We start from the raw sequence: 22,045 nt of genomic DNA on the forward strand, positions 1-22,045 counted from the left end.
TGTAGGTTTGTGTTAGTGGTCATGGAAAATGTGTTTTTGCAGATTTGTTCCCAATGATCAGGGTTGGGAGAGAACGCCAAGTCATTTTCCCACTTGTTTATTGGGAGTGTTATTGTTGTTTTTAGGTTCGTGATCAGTGTATATAGCTGGGAGGTTAATTTTTTGAAGTTATTAATTTTCATAAGTTTTTTTACAAGTTTAGATGGTTGTAATGTGTTGTTGGTGAGGCTTGTTTTATCTTTAATTTTAAGTTTAAGCTGTTGATATTGAAGGAAATGTTCTCTCCCAACCTCATATTTCTGTGTCAGTGTATTGAATGACATGAATTGGTGGTTGTCAAACATGTGGTGAAGATGTGAGATTCCTTTTTGTGCCCATGTGGAGAAGTGAAAAGGTTTATTCTGTAATATGAACACTGGATTGTGCCAGAGTGGGGTGTACCTGTTTAGTGCTAGTGATGATTTTGTGATTTGGTTTGTTTTCCACCAGGCTGTCAGAATTGAATTGATGGTAATGCGTTGGCAGAAGTTGAATTTTTCTATTGATTCTGAGTGGAAGGGGAGGTCTGCTATTGTGATATTTGTACAATGGTTTTGTTCTAGTTCCAGCCATGGGTAATTGTGATTTTGTATGTTGATCCATTTAACTAGGTATTGTAAATGATTTGCCAGGAAGTAGTGATGGAAGTTTGGTGCCTCAAGCCCGCCATGTGATTTTTTTATTTTGCAGTGTTGAGAGTGATATTCTGGGTTTTTTACTTTTCCAATAGAATTGTGTTGTTAATGAATTGAGAGTTTTGAACCAATTGTCTGTGGGAGTAGTGGGGATCATAGAGAAGAGGTAGTTAATCTGAGGGAGAGTTTTCATTTTGACAGCGGCTATTCTTCCGATGAGTGTGAGTGGGTGTTTTGACCAGCGTTTGAAATAGTCTTCAATTTTCCTGAGAGGAGTATAGTTGAGGCTAAAAATCCTGGAGGAAATATGAATCCCTAGGTATTTGATGTTGCCAGTTTGAAAGTGGGGGGAAATATCCTGAGCTCCAGAATCCCATGCATTATCGAAGAGGGGCAGTACAATTGATTTGTTCCAGTTGATAGTGTAATGTGAAACACGAGAAAATCTATTGATGATATTGAAAGTTTCTTTAACACCTGTGGGTTTTGTATGTAAAGTAAGAGGTCATCTGCATATAAGCTGATTTTGTGTTGTACGTTTGCTGAAGTGATTCCGTTAGTGGTAATTGTGGCCCTTGGTGATGTGTATAATGTTTTAATCCAGTGGATGAACGACTCTCCGAAGCCAAACCTGTGGAGAGTGTTGAATAAAAATGACCAGTTTACCTTATCAAAAGCTTTTTCTGCATCAAGTGAAATGATAATGGTTTTCTGTTGTGTTTCTTGTGAAATATTGATTAGGTTGAACAGTCTGCGGACAGTATCTGTGGCGTGTCTATTTTTCATGAAGCCTGTCTGATCTGGATGAATGAGTATGGGAGTGACTGTTTCTATTCTGGTGGCTAGTGCTTTGGTGATAATTTTCAAGTCAGTGTTCAATAGTGAGAGAGGGTGGTAGCTAGAGGGATGAGGGTTTTTAGTTGGACCCTTCAAACTGGGCAACATTTATTTAAATCGGTAAAAAAATCGGGTTCTCTCATGGACACACTCTCAATTAGTTAGCTTGCTAGGTTTAGTCCAGAGATTCCTTCTGTTGCTTTAAATACAATGAATTGATTTGATCTTAATTAAAATCTATTTTGGGTAGACCTAAGAGAAATAGGAACATCAATGAAAATAATCAAAAGTTAAAGTTGGTTGTAAAAAGTGGGCAACACTTGAAGATGGGTATACCTGGGCATCCCTGACCAGATCCTCACTGCTTTGGTTCTTTCGGAGGGCGGTAGGAGGCAACTCTGTGGCAGGCAGCTCACTGGATTCAAACATTGAGAAAGGGCGCACTTTCCTGTCCTGTCCTCCTCGCTTTAGTACCTCAGTGTCAACCTCTGCTACATCGGCAAAGAACATATTAGCAGTTTAGACACACTTTCTGCAGACATTGGCGGAAATTCATGATAGAGCTAGTGTAGGGTAGTGCCGGGGTGGGGTGGGGTGCAGGGACTGAGTATTACCTTGTTCTTCTGGGGTGTGGGTATTTGTCCTGGGGAGGGTGGAAGACAAGCCATGGCTCACAGTAGAATCCGTGCTTGTAGTAGAAATGCTCTGGTCAGACAGACCGGCCACCTTTGGTGAATGGACACCTGTGAACATTGAGCCTTTTGAAAATGAGTGACGTCAGTATCCACTCAAAGACTTACACCCACAGTGCAAAAGGTAGAGCTTTAGGCAGAATAGAGAAAACAGAGCAGGCATCACACATATCACACTTGTACCTTTTCATTTTACAGCACACAGTAGAGAATACAATATGCAATCATGACAGTGACTGGGTTCATAATATCTTGATATGATACCACTTTTTCATGCCCTATGCAGATGCCAATGCAACAACCTTGTGTATCTGATACCCATACAAATCCAATAATGTGTTTTCCCCTATTAAAGCAACTAAGCTGTTAATCATACATGTGTCTGGATGCCTGAAATGCAACAATGGATTCAGTCCACCATTCATAACAAATTATGGGTCAGTCTATTCGGTATGACTATTCGGTCATATTTCGGTCACATTTTAATAAGAGCTAACAAATATGTTCCTATTTTTTAATCATCCGAAATTAAAAATGTGATATGTGACAATATGTTTATGCTTGCGCAACTCAAATCTACGGACTCACATTTGGCAATGAGCAAAAGCAACTATGCTTTTGGGAAACGCACCCCGGCTTAGTATCAAATAAGGCAAAATGTTGATGCTTAATACTAATAAGATCATTGAGATAAGGAAAGTTTGTAGTGTTGCCATTGTCAGTGATAGAGCCCTCACTATGCACTCTGCACACGTGTTGCCATCTGATGTGCAAACATTATCGGTCCGTGTAACGCTTTGCAGTGCTGTGTTCTATTTGCAGAATTCACATGAAAAAAATTTAAAATGGGCTTAAAAATCCGTTATCCATTCTTTAGGACGGCACAGTAAATGGGTTATTGATGCTTATTTTGATTTTCAATTGAGCACAGTTACGGTTTTCTTTTTTTTTTGCTCAATGTGAGCGCATGAAAATACATTTTTTTTGGGTGGAAATCCCAACTACATGAAACTTACTAGTGAACCATCAAATACCCCCCAGATTTCAGTGCCCATCAGTCCCAACATTTAGCACTATAATCAAACCGTCCAAAAGTATTCAGTATCCAATTCTAAATTAAATCCCAAATCAAACCGAACATCATCTGCTTTTGATAGCCTAATAGTTTGTCCTTAACTTTTTTGAATTGCAATGTCATACATAATGTTTGCCTTTTTTGAATTAAAGTGATCCAATCAGTCTTCTACTGCAGTGTTTCCCAAACCTTTTTTCTGGGGACCCACTTTTTAAAAATAACAGACCATCGCGACCAATTTCACTTCAAATCTACCCTGCAACCACCAATATTGTTTTAGGCCACAGGTTCTCCAACTTTTCTATGCCTTCCCCAACCATACATTGCTATCTAGATAGATCCTGCTTTGAACACTGTTGTGTTGCATTTTGAGCACCATCAGCGTGAAAAGTTGGAAATGACTACTGAAAAGATTGGGGAAATTCTCGGATGTTGCGCAGTAGTCATTCGTCAGCATAGTGAGCTGTTCCTGTAATTCTAAAAAAAATGTTGTACGTTGCGTTGCAGACAAATGGGTCCATAACACTGTGGACGTCAATTCCGATGTAAACAGCAAATAACTCAAGTCGTTATATTGTATTGTTGTATTATATTACATTGTATAGAACAAGAGGCTTTTGCGCAATAGCCGGAAGAATGCGCCTTTACTTTGGAGTTAGCGAGGTAGAAAACGAGAGGAATAGTGTTTAAAATGTCCATTTAAATTGTAGCCTAATATAATGCACTGTTGTGCATTTTAAATCAGAAATAAGAATGTGAGGAGGTTGCTAACTTTAAAGATTGCATCTATAATCGAAACTATCTACATGCAAATTGAATGGCCTTATGTCCGGTCTATGGTTGTCTGCTTTAGTTGACAGCATGGTCACTAGATTTTAATCGGTAAAGTTGAGGAGCTGGTATCTGTTAATGTTCGTGCAAATAGGCGGATTCATGTCCCTTGTAGTTTGCAACAGAATGGTTTTATTTTCGAGAGGTAGATCCATGCTCTGGCACCCCCTCTGCGATGCGTTCGTCCCCCAGTTTCATGCGCCAGTTTCATGAGCTTTTATGACAAAAACGTGACTGTGGTATAGTGTTAATTTCGTCAGACGAGACGAGAGGAAATATGTTCGTCAACAACCTTTTTTTTCATGACTAAGACGAGACGATGACGAGACGGCAGTAATGTCCTGAAACACTGACTAAGACTAATCTTAAGATGCATTATTGTTGACGAAAAAAGACGAGACTAAAATGTTTTGCATGAAATAAGAACCAAGATAAAATCTCTCTTCATTTTCGTCTACAAAATGAGAAGACAGAATATCTAGCTGTTACGTTTTCAAAATATTCCGAATGAGTTCATACGCAACAGCTTTCCTGTAGGCTAGTCTACGTGCTGTTGCTGCAACCCTGTGGCTGCAACACGAAACTACATAGAACAAGAACACTGGAGATTTCTGCCAGAGTTAGCAAGCTAACTACCTACGCTTTATGCCACAATGCTACATACCCAGAAGTTGAAGCTTCTCTCATACAAATTAACATCCCCCAGAATGTCCATACGAAAATGTTCATCATGTAATGTCAACTATTTAACTAGTTAGACTGATGATGCAAAGTTTGCTAGCAAGTAAGCTAATATGGAAAGTTCTCTAGCAAGTAAGCTATGGCTAAGATGGAGAGTCTGTTTGGGGAATGTGTTGTGTTTGGGCGCATATCGCCATCTAGCGAGGCGGAGTAAAACATTAATACTTTGGCCTACGATAGTGTTTCTCAAACTTTTTCAGTTTCAGGACCACTTAACTAACCCTAGCTAAAAAAAAAAAAAAGATTAGACCTACTTCAACAGTAGCCTATCACCTACACCAGGGATGTCAAAGTCAAATACATTAGAGGGCCAAAAAAAAAAATTGCTACAAGCCGAGGGCCGGACTGGTTCAATGTTTATTAAAACATATTAAAATGACTGCACGTAACCTATTGAACCAAGACGTGTACTGTATTTTATTTAATGATTAAATGAATAATGACTGTGACTGAAGTACGGGCAAAGTTTGCACAGAAATGTACGATTTTTCCCATCCTCACCGAACTTCATAAAACTTAAATGATCATACGATGCCTCCTTGCTGCTTTGTCGTCTACATTAGCCTTTCTCAAACTTCTTTGACCTGAGGCCCAGTCAAGGCATACTTTGAGGTCATAGGGCCCACCTACACGAACCCACCCCCTCCTCCCACGCCCCATCAAATTATCATAATGATATCACAATTATTATTATTTTTATACTATATTGCTATACATGCACTTCAAAACAGTCAATGTTTAAAGTGCTAAGATTGTTCACAAAAGTTTGTGAAAACATGCACATCAGAGTACTGTTTTACTAATGTAAAATATAATTAGGCCTACAATAGTTTCATTGTTTTTGCATTGTTGCATGATGCTTGCATGAGAAATACTTCTCAAAACAACAGCAGTTATATGGGTGCCGTTGTTTTGGGATGTTTCCCTCATGCAAGCATCATACACTGATAGAATATTCATATGCTATTTAATTACATTTAATTTGAATGCCTGAATGTAAGGATTCAGGAAACGCAATACCAGCTTTTGTGAATGGTAAATGGCAGATCAGATCATGCGTAAATCACTGATCTGGAGATCTTTAACTATCTTTAACTAAGACTAATTAATAGCTTTTGGCTGACTTTAATACTTAATGCCAACAGTGTTTTATATAGTCTGTGCTCTGTTTTTTTTATGGAAGTTGCATAAATCCACGTCGTTCTATTAAATGTCGTTTCATAATTAAATAGCTTTGCTACCAACGTGCACACGCATCCATTTAATAAACGCTCATACCACGACTTAATTCTATGCCTCTATGTTTGATGACACCAAACAAGTATTTCCTACTAATTGCAGAAATGTTTGTTTTCTTTTTCTGTCCGCGGCTCCTTGATCAATTGCGCAGCAAATTATCAGACGATGACCGGGAATAATTTCACTCTGCAGACCACTGTCCACATTGCGGACCGCGGCCCATAGTTTGACAAATGGTGACCTGCATGCTGCCATATTAGGGCCTTTTACGGTGTTTTTTAGCCGGGTTTTCGTGTGAAAGGCTCTGTAGAAATCTGACACCCTATTCAACGAAATTAAACTGAAAGAGCTTGCCGTCACAGAGACCAGAATGAACGAGTTCTCAGTAACATTCATCAGGCAGTAGTAATACAGTATGTTCAGTTCACGTTCAAAATATGAACGAGTTCATGAACTTTAGTGCGCCGCAGTGAGTTTGTGGGCTACCGTTGCATTGTGGGAAAAGTAGAATTGTTGCGTGCAAAACAGCAGCCGGCGGTTGTGGCCTGCGGGCCGGTTCTAATACTAATCAAATTATTAAATTATTCATTCGGGCCTTGACTTTGACATGTCTGGTCTACACAATAGGCCTACTCACTGAACCACCTTGCTTATTGTGTTTGCACTTTGCTTATTGTGTCAGAGGATTCATACTGTATGATTTAAACTGGCATATCTTACATAGACAGTGTTGCAGAACTGTTTGGATTTACATACAAGTTGGTTCAATATTGCAAACAACTCATCTATATTATATTTCACCACTCTGCTCGCGGACCACTTGGGATAGCTTGCGGACCACCAGTGATCCCCGGACCACACTTTGAGAAACACTGGTCTACGAATATGACAGTGGTCCAGTCAAATCTTTTACTGTCTATGGTCAAATCCCAGCCGAGCTATAACTGTAGCTCGACTTACCTGTGCATGTAAACATACTGACTGACAAAAAATCAGAATGAGTAATTATAACAGACGTTATACAGAGTAGCCCTGTGGACACACAATATTGTTGGAAAATTGAGATGTGTGAAACACTATTTGAATGGTAATCAGAAATAATTTGTTATAAAAAAAAAAAAAGACTAAAATGTGTTGACTAAAACTGACTAAGATACCTTTAGTTTTCTTTTGACTAAAACTAGACTAAAATGACGAGACTTTTAGTCGACTAAAACTTGACTAACAAAAATGATATTTGAATGACTAAATATGACAAAGACTAAAATGGACATTTCGTCACAAGACTAAGACTAAATTAAAAATAGGTGACAAAATTAACACTACTGTGGTAGTTAACAAACAACATCCTAATAGAAAACTGTTAGCTTTCCTGCTATCAAATGACAAATGGTATCAGTTAGGCCTATAACACAGCATACATTGTGCTGGCGACCCAAATAAAATCTCCTGCGACCCACCCGTGGGTCGCGACCCAGACTTTGGGAAACACTGTTCTACTGAGTCGGAAAGTTGACTTGACGTCTGTGAAAGTGCTTGCTCAAAGAAAGCACTTGTCTGATCATTTATGATTCTCCTTTTTACCATCATAGCTCTGTTCTGAGTGTGTGGGGACATAGACACAGCAAAGAACACACAGAAATGATAACACCAGGTCTACAACAACTGTAGAGACATTAAGACCCTTTGTGATAACAAGGTCAAGAGTATGGCTGAGAAAGTGTGTTGGCCCCTGTACATGCTGTGTTAGGGATTAATCAATTAGTGCAATTAATTCCTTGGCATAATTGTTTTCAGGATTATCCACATGCAAGTTTAGATCACCTGATATAATAAGACAGTCAAACTCTATGCAAATGACTGACAGCAGTTCACCTAGCTTTAGACAGAAAGGCTTTAGCTGAATGATTTGGAGGCCTGTAAATAGTCAGTAATAAAATCTGAGAAGACTTAATGTGTGCACACAGATATTCAAATGATGCATCACCGAATGATGCCTGATTGCAGGTCACTTGTCATTTCATGTTAAAGGCAAAAATGCTTCATCCTTGCAAATGGACTATGTGATTAACTGGCAGAATGCTGCAGATTGTGCCGAGCGTTTCATCATCTGTGCGCATGTACATAGCTGACAAAAGTGCATGTATGGGGATGACCGAGTGGGCCAGTAAAGAAAGGTATAATTGCAATCATAATGGCTAAGGCAGAGCCATATTAGAAATGCACCAAATCTACTGAACCTCATGTGCTTGCTCCTAAATTGAGACACTGATGATGGGCTAGGCCCGAAACGTTTGTCTATTTCTGTTTTTCATGGCGTGTAAGGCCCAGTCGGCACTTTGAGTGCGGTCTCTACTTTTCTACTACCTGACTGAACTTTATCTTGGAGTTACACACCGGGCATAACGAAACGTTTACGTAGACGAAAGGCGCAGACCTACTTGCATGAATGCAACCATGTGAAAGTTTTGACCACCACGATTAAATGTGTATTAGAAACCTATTTTTCCATTAAACACCTTTAAAATATTCGTGTAAAATATAAGTGTTTCTCTACCTGTGCTAGACTTAAGCTCTGGAGTGGTTCTCTCTTGTGCTGGCAAGGTTGAAGTGCCATCTGGAAAAGGAGGCTTCACTAGCTGCTCATGCCTCAGTTGTCCACGGGGCATAGTGGAGGACTGGATGTAGGGTCCCACTGCTGCCACACGGGACCCACCTGTCTGCTGTTGGATATGGATGTCAGATGACACCTGCACAGTGCACACAAACAATATATATATGTAGCAATACACACTGGAAAAAAAACGTTAAAATAGAAACGCCTTATCACTTACTGTTTTGATTACTGTATTGATTAATGACAATATTTCATTTAATAGACACACATGGCTATATTTATAGATATGCATTGCAAAGATGGTCCAAGATTCATCATGCATTCAATCACATGTACAGTTTAAATCTAACCTAATTCCACACAAGGCTATGTTCTTACTATATGGAATAAAATATGAGCTCTCAAAGCCCGTTCATACAAAAGTTACATTATTTCCTCCAGCAAACATTATTTCCTCCAGCCATATACTATTGTGAATAGGATACTGACATTAGACAATGACCAGATGGAGGGGAAAGAAAAACATTGAAACATCTGTACACACATAGACAGCATCATTCAGTTAAGGATTTTACCTTAGGATGAGAGTCTTTAGAAGCCTTCTCTTTAACAGGAAAGCCATTCTTGAGAAAACAAAAAATACAAACTTGAAATAAACCAAGCCCTGTTAAAACCAGGTAGTTATTTTTACCTAACACTGTAATGCATGAGGAGACATGAAGTTTTAGTCTGCCCTTAGTCTGGGAAGCTACATCAACTTGTAAACAGCTACCAGTGTTTCAGGGAGGCTACAATACAGACCTAATCCCTTTGTCCATCTGAAAAAGGCCTTTTGATTTAAAAATCTCCTAGTAGCTGCCCATGGACACAGGGACCTTTCTCTCATCTACGAAGCCACTCTACTCTTTGCTCTCCATGTTATTTTTCCCATGACAGATCAAATAGGGCAAGTACCAGAATTAAATCAATAACTTTCAAAAAGGCAATATACATATACAATATACATATATATTTTCAACTGATAATCAATTAATTAATATGAATCAAATTCAAAGCTTCAAAGTATTGGCTGCAAACATTTTTAGATATAGGAAATTCTTTGTGCTATTGGTTGGTCATACATAGTGGTCAAACCTCTCACTGTAACATAGTGGCGGCCGGTGGTTATAAAAATAATGGAGGAAGGAAGGTACGCTTGATTGGTGTTGGTGGCAAATGTGAGGTTGTGATGTTGGTGGCATATGTGAACAATAGAGTAGGTAGGCTGGGAAGTCAGGAAAGCTATGTAGGTCTAATTATGAAATACTGTTTTCCAGATGTGCAAAATTATGGAAAGTCTGGAGGTTTTGCTCAATGTAATACATTTGCAGAAAAATGTATTATACTAAAAATAGACACTTGTTTCATAAATCAAGACACTTGTTTCACCATGTAACTATTTACCATTTAGAAAATAGACCTTAAATTTCGTTATTTGTAACATGCTATTGTTTTAAAGCCAAATCGCTATAATTTAATGACAGGTTGTAGGCCTAATAGCCAAGTGGGAATTTATACTCGAAAGGCTAATGTCATTGAAGACGTCATTAAAGGAATGCATCATGGTCTGAAACATTCATTAACAATGTTACCATACAAACATACAGTTAGAAAGGTGAAAACGAGAACATATTAACAACAAGAACATTATTTAACAATTGTTTAGTTAAGGAATAACTTGGATGATAACAACGCATAAATATCCAATTTTTTTGTATCAGCAAATCTCTGAACTGTCCACGTTTGTGACAGGCCAGCAGGCCGATTGTTTTCTGTGCTACCAGTTAGCCATTAATATTTGTCATACTATGTAGAATTCAGTAGCCTACACTAGCCTTACCATCTTTTTTGGAATATGAATTTTTGGAACTGGTCTTCCTGCTGCTTTGATCCCAACCTTCGCATTGTAGTTGAATGTATAAAAGATGGACAATGTCCTCTGATTCCATTGTACTCTTTATTTACGAACAAGCTTTCTGTTCAACACAAGATTATTCGCTGTATGACTGCAGATAATGTTCTTGCAGAGCAGCTAGCTGCTCATTGGTTAACCGCTGGCGCTAAATTCCAGAGGCTCTAGCTAGACCCGTCCACTCTAATGGATGAGCTTCCTCCCTTGTCCATTGAAAATGACGGGATTCACGAGCTGAGGCGTTTATAATGGACTTCAATGCTTGAGGGGGAAGCTCCTCCATACAGTAATTTTCAATTGCGATAGGGGGTGCTGTTGTCATTTTGACCTAGGGGAACGATTTTTGTTCATTCAAAGTGTTAAAATAGTAATATTAACAGTAATTTATCAAATTAGTAATTCACTTTATATTTTTTTTTCTTCAAAGTTTTAGGGAGGATGTTCCTCCCTTTCCTCAATGAAGGAGCCTCCTCTGCTGTAACATGCAAGTACTCATACCCAACTATTAGTATCAGAGTGCATGATTGCTTTATTTTTAAAGCTATTTTGAGTGAATGCCCAAAGTAAAGGTGACAGATATTTGGACTTTGCAAAGTTGCCCAAATTGAGATTTTGCCAGACGGAAATTGTGAATATCAATCAATTCAATTGATTGTTATCAGTCTTCAAGCGGAGCAATCCTAATAATTTAATAATAATTTCTTAAACACTAAAATGAATGCAATTGATTACTCAGGGCTGCATAGTACAACACACACACACACACACACACACACACACACATACATACATACATACATACATACATACATAACATGTACCCCCAAAACACATTGTCATCTGAGTGCTTCCTTCCTGGGATTAAAATTAGGTTGTTTTGTTTATGTTGTTTTGTCCATCTGGTATAAGGTACAAGAGTATGCAGACCTGTACCAGCAGATAGAGACAGTTTCTATCCACAAGCCACCAGGATGCTGAACTGTCATTCCACTAGCTAACTAGCTCGGTTAACAGGCAAAATAAATGATTTATTCCATGTCTGAAAGTGTGTTTCATTGGCATCGCACACAAGCAATGATAAAAGAGAAGTTTAGGCTATTTAGGAGTCCGGAAGTAGGGCCATCATCTAGGTAGATTCGCAACGAGATGAGCTGCGACTAGATATGGTAACGTTAAATGCTTTGTGATGGCTTGCAACAGCTGGCAACAATGTGCACCATTTAATTCACACCGCTGCAACTCCTTCTGCAACGGTTTCATCTCGACGTGGATCTTTGGTGTGAATTGGGTGTTATGTTTTTGATGTGCGACGGCTACCGTAGTTCTATTAGGTTGCAATATAATCCCTAAACACTAGATGGGAGAAGTTCTTACACATGGGACCTTTAATGAAAATTAAGACCTACATCGCACCCATTATGCGGTCGTAAAACATCAGATCAAATCCCCATAATGACTATTAAAACAACACTTCCCCATGATGTGCCATCTCTCCTCACAACTGAGTATGTGGATTCATTGCCGCTGGTGAGAAAACCAAAAGTATTGTTTGCACATACTCCAAGAAATTAAACATATTGTTAAGATACCGATACCAAGTCAAGAATTGAAATTTCGATACTTCTTAAAAAACGTATTTGATTTGGGGGACAAATCAAATCCAGTGGCCATGCTAGATTCTGCTTGACTCTCTCTACACACAAACACATGGAAAATGATGGCTTATGTTATGTTTCTATTTCGTATATCTTGGAATTCATATAAAGTGTATATTTTGTTAACAATGTATAGTAGTTTATAATCTGCATAATTACTACTAGCTAAAATATTTAGTAATTTGAAAACTTACTATGGATTTTTACATGTAGGCATATCTTTAATGTGGTGTGTAGAGCTAATTAAGTGCACATTGGTGGTGTGTAGGCCTAGGTGTAATGGAGTGCCTGTCACTTTAACTCATTGATTGCCAAGCTGTTTTCGGGAGCTTTGTCCTAGAGTGCCAGCAATCTAGACCATTGTGGATGATTTTTGTACAGCGACAGCATATTCTGTGTTATAGCTATGAACACATACAATAGCTCGATTAAAAGGTGAGACTTTAAGCTCTCGGTGGGTGCAAACCATGTATTTCTACATGCCTCTGTTCCTGAGAAATCCCAAGCTAAACAATGGCTAGTTTTCATCAAAATCGCTGTTTTTTTCTTTTCATGAAATATGAAGTGTTGCCTGTTACTTCCTTGTGTAAACTTTCCGGGAAGTGATCAGGAAGTGATCAGCGAGACCTGGCGAGACTGCCATCTAGTGATAGACCCACGAAAATGGCCTGGTTTTGACCTGACGTGCATGCGTCACTGATTCGACCCAAAGCGGCAACCGAGTTAAAATGTCCAGATAAAATGTCCAGATTGTGTGTTTTCATAAGTTTCACGATCGTCATATATTTCATTTCCATTCATCACAGAGTTCCCAAAATCACATATAAGGTGTGTTAAGAGTGTCTAGTTTCGTAATTAAAAAAAAAAAGCTAAAAACGTAATATTACGTTTTTGGCACTCAATGAGTTAAGAAATATGTGAGAGTAATAGCCTTCAGTCTCACGGTTTTAGGCTAGTGAATAATAGTTGCACATAGTGCATAAGAATATGTGGATGCAATTCATTATATTTTCTATGTCATTAGATAAAATAAATGTTCAAAAAACTAACAAGTTGAAGAAAATCTTTCTGGGATCATAGAAGAGATAAGTGTCCTGCATTGTCCATTAATAAATAAGTATAGTATATATACTCTTTTGATCCCGTGAGGGAAATTTGGTCTCTGCATTTATCCCAATCCATGAATTAGTGAAACACACTCGGCACACAGTGAACACACAGTGAGGTGAAGCACACACTAGTCCCAACGCAGTGAGCTGCCTGCTACAACGGCGCTTGGGGAGCAGTGAGGGATTAGGTGGCTTGCTCAAGGGCACTTCAGCCTTTCCTACTGGTCGGGTTTGAACCGGCAACCCTTCGGTTACAAGTCCGAAGCCATAACCAGTAGGCCACGGCTGCCCCCAGGGCTGTTTTAGTGAGAACAACACGATTGACGTGGACCCACTAGCGATCACATGACTTGCTCTGCTGCGCTAGGGGGTGTCTAGATTTCTAGGCTAGCAGCCAGCGGCTTCTCTCACTTCTGTTGCATGTATGGGTTTTCAATGCATGATTTTGAGTGTTTCCCCCTCTAAGTAATTTAAATACTTGATAACGTCAATTTGCACATTGTTAAAACAACAATCACAATGTTATCGCAGACGATATATATCGCCCACCCCTACCTGTGTCTAACATCAATCTCATCTACCGTAATTTCCTGCATATAGGACGCATCATATAGTATACAAAACAGCATGCCTGTATTTAATATACGTGACCCTGCCTGTGATAACATTAAAAAACGACTTTAGCTGGGTTATGTATTTTTTACATCAGATCATTCTACACAGTATAATGAATAGGCAGTGAAAAAAATATCTCCATGATATACCTAATATTGACTGAGTTAGGCCATTTCAAAGATTTGGAGAATTCCAAGCTCTGAATTTTAGGGTTTTGAGAAATTCCAATTTGAAAATAAGTGAGCAGTGGCGCTGCATACGGTCAGACTGTGTCCAAACACCGAATTGTTTCAAGGTAGCATGCATGACACGTCCTTAAAATAGGTTGGTTAGATTTACAACAAGTTAATTTTCATGAAAAAAATCAGTTCACCTGAAATGTCCGTTGTGATACGAAGCAATCCATTGAGAAATCCATACCCGGCTTAAGTCGAAACTTTCCTGCCATACTGAAAACAGAGCTAGGTGGCGGTACTGCGCATTAGTACGGTGTCTTGTGTAATCCCGCTGGATTTTCTTGTAAAAATTTATTTTTTGCATATTTTGCTAGTATAGAGTCTAAGGAACAGGATTTTTTTTGTCTCTTCAAATTTTCACGATTCATTTTCACATTTAGATGACATCATTTATATAATGCATTATTAAGACTGGGACTACTATCACTTGGGGGTCAAATGTGAAACACTGGTAAAGACGGTATTTTGCCTAATTTTTGGGTGCTGGTTCTGAATATCATATTTACTTAAAGGAACACGCCACCCAATGTCAGTAGTAATATATGTTCTTACCTTAACTTTCACAAGTTGAGTCATACCTCTCCCGTGTCGGTACGTGCACTCAAACGCTCTGGTGCGCGGCGCGAATGTGTTAGCATGTTGCTACTCGTGCAACTGTATTTAAGTAGGGAAAACGTGGATGTTTTTGATTACTGCCATCTTCCTCCCTCTATGGCTACGTCTGAGCCCGCTAGCATAGCAACATGCTAACACATTCGCGCCGCGCACCAGAGCGTTGAGTGCACGTACCGACACGGGAGAGGTATGACTCAACTCGTGAAAGTTAAGGTAAGAACATATATTACTACTGACATTGGGTGGCGTGTTCCTTTAACTGATTTTTTTTGTTTTAAAACTGCTAATTAGCATTTGCGGCCTAAAACTGGCCTGCATAGGTAACATAGAACGGGTGAATAGGGTAAAAAATTAGACTCCTTGATATATATATGAAACTTTACTAGTTGATTATTTATGTAGAGACAATATTTTTTTTGCATTACAAGTTTTCTGAAAAGATATGTTTATGGATGTAATTTAATAATATCTCATTGATTATGCACTAATTTGCATACATTTCAATTACGGACATCTGAATATTGGATAGTTAACATTGAATGTAGTCAGGTTCAGGTTTGCCATCAGAACTTTTTCTGGATTTAGAGCCTTAAAAGAACGGCTTGTTCAAGTGCCAGTCCTAGGTTATGCTGATTTCAGTCGTTTCTTTTATCTTAGATACGGATGCAAGCCATGCAGGATTGGGGGCAGTTCTGTCACAGGAGAAGGATGGGTTACGGCGACCAATAGACTTTGCTAGCCGGGGCATGCGGCCAAGAGAGGAACATGTCAAATTATAGTGCCATGAAACTCAAACTCCTTGCAGTCAAGTGGGCAATCACGGAAAGTATCTCCTGGGCAACAAGTTTACCGTGTACACTGACAACAATCCCATCCAATACCTGCAGTCAGCGAAACTGGGCGCTCTGGAACAGTGCTGGGTTTCTCAGCTTGCCCTCTTTGATTACAACATCAAATATTGTCCTGGGACAGCTTATCACAATGCTGATGCCCTTTCTAGACTTCCCACAAGCCCAACTAACACTTTGCGATCTGGGTCACACGGCCTGGACATCCCCCTGCCGATTGCCATAGCCAACATGTAAGCCTCGAGTGCACCTATCCAAGACTCTTGGATGGCAGAATCTTGTATGGTGGACACCATCCCTGGTTGAACCAAAAGAGACCTGAAAGTCCTGCAAGGGACTGATCCCTGTATTTCCAGATACCTGTGGTTTTGGCGACAGGGACAACCACCTACCCGTTAAAACAAGTGGAGTGAACCAAAGGAAGTCCAGCAGCTGATAAAGCAGTGGTCCCAGATACAGGAAGTGGATGGGACCTTATACCAAGCGATCCAGGCTCCTCCTTCCAGGGATCCAGGTCTGCAGCTTTTACTGCCCAAGGTGTTGCAAGTGGAAGTGCTCACTAGCCTACAGAACAACCATGGCCATCTGGGGGGTGGACAGGACCACAAATTTGATATACCAGAGGTGCTACTGGCCCCAGTTGTGGCATGAAGTGCAAAAGTGGTGTTCTGAGTGTGAGCACTGTGTGGTTGCTAAAGCAAGATAACCCAAGCCAGAACCTTCTTGGGAAATCTGTTAGCCACTAAGCCTTTGTAGATAACTCCATTGACTTTACTCTCTTGGATTGGGCTAGCACAGGACAAGAGAATGTTCTGGTAGTCACAAAAGTTCTGTCAAAGTTTACCCAGGCCTTTCCCACCCCTGATCAGAGAGCTTCCATCGTAGCTAAGATTCTAACTGAGAGATGGTTCTATGTGTATGGCGTGCCAAGGAGAATCCACTCTGATCAGGGGCGCAGCTTTGAGGGGGGAGCTGTTGAAGCACCTGTGTGACATCTACAGCATAACAAAGAGCAGAACCACCACTCATCATCCAGAGGGGAACGGTCAATGTGAACGTTTCAACAGGACACTTCATGACTTGCTCAGGACCTTACCCCCTGAAAAGAAGGGTAAATGGCCCCAGTTGCTCCCTCAGCTCCTGTTTGCCTATAATACCACCGTGTACCAGTCCACACAGCACTCCCCATATGAGCTGATGTTCAGTCAGAAGCTACAGTTACCAGTCGACCACCTACTTGGAAATGCTGGAGGTGACCACAGGAACAGTCCACCGACTGATTGGGTGGTGCAACATTAAGAGTACCTGACTTCTGTCTATGCTAGTGCTAGGAGACACTTAGAAGAGGCTGCGGCATATCGTAGGCATGGTGGTCCTGACACAGTACCCATATTACCACCTGGCACTCTAGTGGACGGTGGTAGTGTAGTGGTTAAGGAGCTGGGCTAGCGTGCAGTAGCCTGAAAGTTGTCGGTTCAATTCCCGGCTTCCACTGTTATGCCCTTGAGCAAGGCACTTAACCCCAAGTTGCTCCAGGGACAATGTGATCCCATGTAATATAGCTGACATTCAAAGTGACTTTGGTCAAGAAGTGTCTGCTAAATGTAATGTACATGTACACTCTTTTGCAGGAACCATTTTCACGGTCGCCACAAAATCCAGGATACATGGGTGTCCACCAAGTATGAAATTGTGGAGTGTCTGGATGGAATTGGCATACACTATAAGATCAGGCCGTATGGGGAAGAGGGCCCCCTTAAGACCATGTATCGCTCCGAGCTTAAACCTGTTCCCACCGGTCAAGATTCATCCAGCCCACCAGCACCGGCTGCTCCACAGCCTCATGGGGATATTGGGAGAGAGCCAGGTCTCTGTAACCCTGCAGTTAGAGACCCGTTGAGAGTAGCCATAGTCCACACCAGGACTAGTGCTTAGCATCACAATGACCAAGATGGTGTTAACTTTAGCCATGACCAACTGTCCCAGGCTCATTTGGAGGGCGTACCAGATGTCCAACCCCCCACAAACAGCGCCAGCCACCCGGCAGCGGCAACATTTAGCACAGACACTTTGGAAGAACCAGAGCTGGCCTCAAGCATAGCAGCAGGTGAAGATTTTCCAATTGTGCGCCCCCTGGAGGAGTTGGGTCTGAACCCTGATCCGGTTCTATCCCTCCAACGTTCCACTCATAATACTGCCGGACAGCATTCAAACCCCTTCCACAGTCTGTTTCACATGAGTTCTCTGCCAGGGGTGTATGTGGAAAGGCTGAGCGCTGGCGCACAGGCCCACTCGTGGGTGGTGATCATATACGTAGCTTCCTCTCTGGGATAACAATGCCAGTCATTTGAATTGTTTGGCGCATGGGTGCTTGTGGTTGTTGTCGTTGAAAGAACATGGCTTTATTCTTAATTCTAAGACTTCATTGCTTCTCTCGCACACCCAGCCTGTTGGCTGTGGATAACCCGTTGCTTTTAAAGAGAGCAAATGCACATGGTTTAGTGTCTGACCAATGTTTTCCCTTGAGTTATTTGTTTTTTGTATTAGTTCAGGCTGTGAGAGGGCCATCCGTGGTTTGTCTGTCTGTTTGTTTGTTTGTAACTTATATTCGTGGTTTGTCTGTCTGTTTGTTTATTTGTAACTTATATCCGTGGTTTGTCTGTCTGTTTGTTTATTTGTAACTTATATCCGTGGTTTGTCTGTTTATTTGTAACTTATCCGTGTGGTTTGTCTGTTTGTTTGCACCTTATATTCTTTTGTTTGCTAATTTTGCCTACTGTCACTTAATTACCCATGCCTATGACACCTAGTGGTGTACTGTGTTGCCTGTACTATTATAGATTATTTCCAAAACAAATTTCTCTTAAGGTAGACAATAGAATGACATGGCAGGTCAAGGAAAGATTAAGAAATCGTTTTTGACATAGGCAACAAGGGAGGAGGTGTTTTTACACTTTTCAGACACTCAAAGTTTAAAAACTATGGATATTGTTTTAGAACCAACAACCTTTCTACATTATCTGGGGGTTTTGTGTGCAAAAAGTGGAATTAACTGTCAAAAACTTGTAAATGTGAAAATCACTTTTCGGACTAGATATAATCGCTCATCTTAAAACATACAGATAAAAACACTAAAGATGGATCGTGAAAATTGGAAGACAAAAAAAAACTTGTTCCTTAGACTCTATATTAGCAAAATATGCAAAAAAAAAAAATTTTTTACATGAAAATCCAGCAGGAACCTATTTTCCAAACACAGCGTACTGTACTACATTGATATTATGGTCTTTATTAACTTTCTAATGGGAAAGAAGAAGTTCCTGAACCAAATGACACCCAAATTATAGGGTGTTTTTCCGCCAACATTAAACTCACAGCCGATTGAAAATGTGACATTGTGGAACTAACTTCCGGTATTTCTCGGGGAAAACTAAAAGTGTTAATTTTAATATTTATAATGTCAGAAAAGATAATTTAAACACTACATTTCGAAACATTAGTATCTTAAGCTATCATGTACAAGTATAAAACAAATATCCCATATTTTTGTCATTTTTTATGACTAGGACTACTTAACGCTCATTATCTCAAAATAAGATCTGGCGACTTTAGCCGGGTTCTCATGGGCGGGGTCACATATTTATAAAAAATGAATTGTGTACCTTAATTCCTCATATATATACCGGGACTCTCGGGCTGGGGGCCTGGTTGATACGTACAAACAGCCAGGCTTTTTTTTTTTTTACAGTGTTACACATTCAAGCCCGAGTTTCATGGCCCAGGCTGGCCAAGGCTGTTTTTGTTGCAATTTTTGGAGCTTGGGTCGTCCACAGGGACCGCATTTTTTTACAGCGTATTCAGGGGACAGGCAGCTAGCGGATTGTGAGGAGATGTTTGCTTATTGTGACAAAAAATGGTCTAGCTTAGAAAACGTGTAAATTAAAGACTTAATTTACCTTACGAACCTTTAATATTCTACTAATATTTAATTTCTCTCATTAGTATTAGCCATGTTAAGATAACTATGGTTGGAAATAGGAAACATAAGGTACTAGAATGATTTTTCCACTCACAGGTAGGTTCTCTCTTTGTTGCAGAGCCGCCTTCTTCTTCCAGAGGCGCTCTCTGAGCTCATTTACACGCTTGTCCATGGTTGCCACCTCCTGGTTACGTTTGTTCAGGTTGTCCCGTTGTTGCTGAAGCTTAGCATTCTGCTCTTGGTTCAGCTTGTTCCTTAACTGTAAATGACATACAAACATGCCACTCTAATCAAACCCTTCAGTGTAAGCATCTTTTCATTGAGTATTTTCGGGGAATCTGAACCAGGTATGAAAATGGTGACCACTTATTTTCAACCTTCAAATAATCAAAGTGAACATTACACGTGCTTGAAGTTCACAAGGGTTACAAGAAATCACATTTATTTCACCTGCAATTCTTTGTAGAGGGAGTCCAGTTCAGCCACAGAGCTCTGGTTGTTGTTGAAGGGGTCCATTTTGCAATTCTTCAGTATCTCTAGCTGTCGGCTCAACTCTTCTACCTTAGAAACAGCTACAACCAGCTCACGCTGCTTTTGCTGGAACAGGCTATTCATCTGTTCAATCTCCTCCACTGAAATATATACAGTAGAATAAAAATCAGACTGACCGAAGGTGACCACACCATCAGAAGGTGAAATATCACAAGAGTGTATTAAACCGACATTGAAATATAGTAGAGGGAATAAGCTTTGCCTACGGTGGACAACTTGACCAAACTGCCTACATATTGAAAAGGTAGTACCACTCCATCCACTTGGAAACCAAGTTCCCTAATCACTACACACACATCCACCAGTCTCAGTATTTGAATTAAAACAACAGAGTACTAAATTTTGTTTAGTGGTGTTTTTGGTATAACACATGTGCATACCTAAATCCTCAAATTATGGCCAGGATTATATTTATAGCCAGGCCTCAGATTCAGACAAATAAAGGCCAGTAATAATTGCCTACATTGTTTCGATTTAACTCATAAAAGAGCTCTTCTTAATGTTTTACATTGTTGGTTGGTTTAATATTGTTGCCAATGAAAAGTCGCTACACCATGGGTCTCCAACACGTCGCTCTTAAGCTACCAGTCGCTTGCCGCCCCCTTCTGAGCTTGCCAGAGGCTTAAGTAGTAACCTACATTTAAACACAATTGTTGCAGCAAGGCATTCCAGCCTACGAATTTTATAAAAAAGTAAATCATGCATAATTAAAAAGAAAAAAAACTCAATTTAAGCCATTGTAGACCTATTTGGCTATATGCAATAAGGTTTCCATTACAGCACAGTGCAACACTCTTTCAACTACATGAAACTTACTAGTGAACCATCAAATACCCCACAGATTTCAGTGGCCATCAGTCCCAACATTTAGCAATATAATCAAACAGTCCAAACGTAAATTAAATCCCAAACCAAACCAAACATCTTCTGCTTTTGATAGCCTACCAGTATGCTGCTCCAAATGAAATGTATGTCTCACAATAAAACGCACCACGTAAGAAATAAAGGCCTGCCTTGAATACAAGCCTGCTCCAAATAAAGGTGGCTTTGCGCAGCCTAAGTAAATAAAAGACCCCAGCCATAATTTGAGGATTTACGATAGTCTGTCTCCTAAACATTCCTCACCCGTTATCCAGACATGCATGAAAACATTTGAAAACAAAACTCACTGCCATAGGTTATTTTGAGAATGATGACTTTCCCTTCTCCATTGTCCTAACCGTTAAAACGAGACATGTATGACGAGGCATTGCAATAATCCAACTAACTCCAAAGCTCTGGAATACCCTCCCTCCACATATCAAATCCTCCCCTACGGTGGGTTTCCACACAGCGAAACATCTCGCGATTTTCGGCCAGCGAAATTTCACCTCGGGGGCGTGACGGCGAAACCGCTAACCTTTTGACTGCAGTGTCTAGCCAGTGGTGGCAAGCGAGCTAATTAGGCTAATCAGCTCACAATTACCTTCTTCAAATCCAATCTCACGACATATTTTTTCTCACTTGCTTTTAATACAGAATGATGTTTTTGGTCTTGTTTTATTTTTCTTATTTATTTTTATTTATCTTATCTATTTTCTTGTTGCTGCTACTAATGCTGTCTTGCCACAAATTATCACACTTAGTTTGTGTAGATGTATGGCCTTTGCGTAGATGTATGGTCTTATTGATATGACTTATGAGCTAAACTTTTTCTTTGTTCAGCACTTTGGCTCAACCCGTTTTTAAATGCGCTATATAAATAAATTACTTGACTTGACTTACAGAGATACACTGTAA

The 22,045-nt window shown here is 40.0% G+C and overlaps 1 protein-coding gene across 3 annotated transcripts in view; it reads right to left on the reverse strand.

Moving 5' to 3' along the window:
* tp53bp2a (tumor protein p53 binding protein, 2a) overlaps window positions 1-22,045 on the reverse strand; it is an 81,776-nt gene that overhangs the window by 18,970 nt on the left and 40,761 nt on the right. The window contains exons 7-12 of one of the 3 annotated variants that reach the window (XM_048269020.1): window positions 20,165-20,346; window positions 19,809-19,973; window positions 9,282-9,329; window positions 8,647-8,839; window positions 2,126-2,254; window positions 1,848-2,002 (exon numbers count right to left, since the gene is read on the reverse strand). In XM_048269020.1, the coding sequence (XP_048124977.1) occupies window positions 1,848-2,002; window positions 2,126-2,254; window positions 8,647-8,839; window positions 9,282-9,329; window positions 19,809-19,973; window positions 20,165-20,346 (872 nt within the window). Of the gene's footprint in view, window positions 1-1,847; window positions 2,003-2,125; window positions 2,270-8,646; window positions 8,840-9,281; window positions 9,330-19,808; window positions 19,974-20,164; window positions 20,347-22,045 lie in introns of all 3 variants that reach the window. The other 2 variants (XM_048269019.1, XM_048269018.1) reach the window with 2 other exon arrangements.

This window comes from Alosa alosa, chromosome 18 (assembly GCF_017589495.1).
Source record: "Alosa alosa isolate M-15738 ecotype Scorff River chromosome 18, AALO_Geno_1.1, whole genome shotgun sequence".
NCBI classification, from domain to species: domain Eukaryota; kingdom Metazoa; phylum Chordata; class Actinopteri; order Clupeiformes; family Clupeidae; genus Alosa; species Alosa alosa.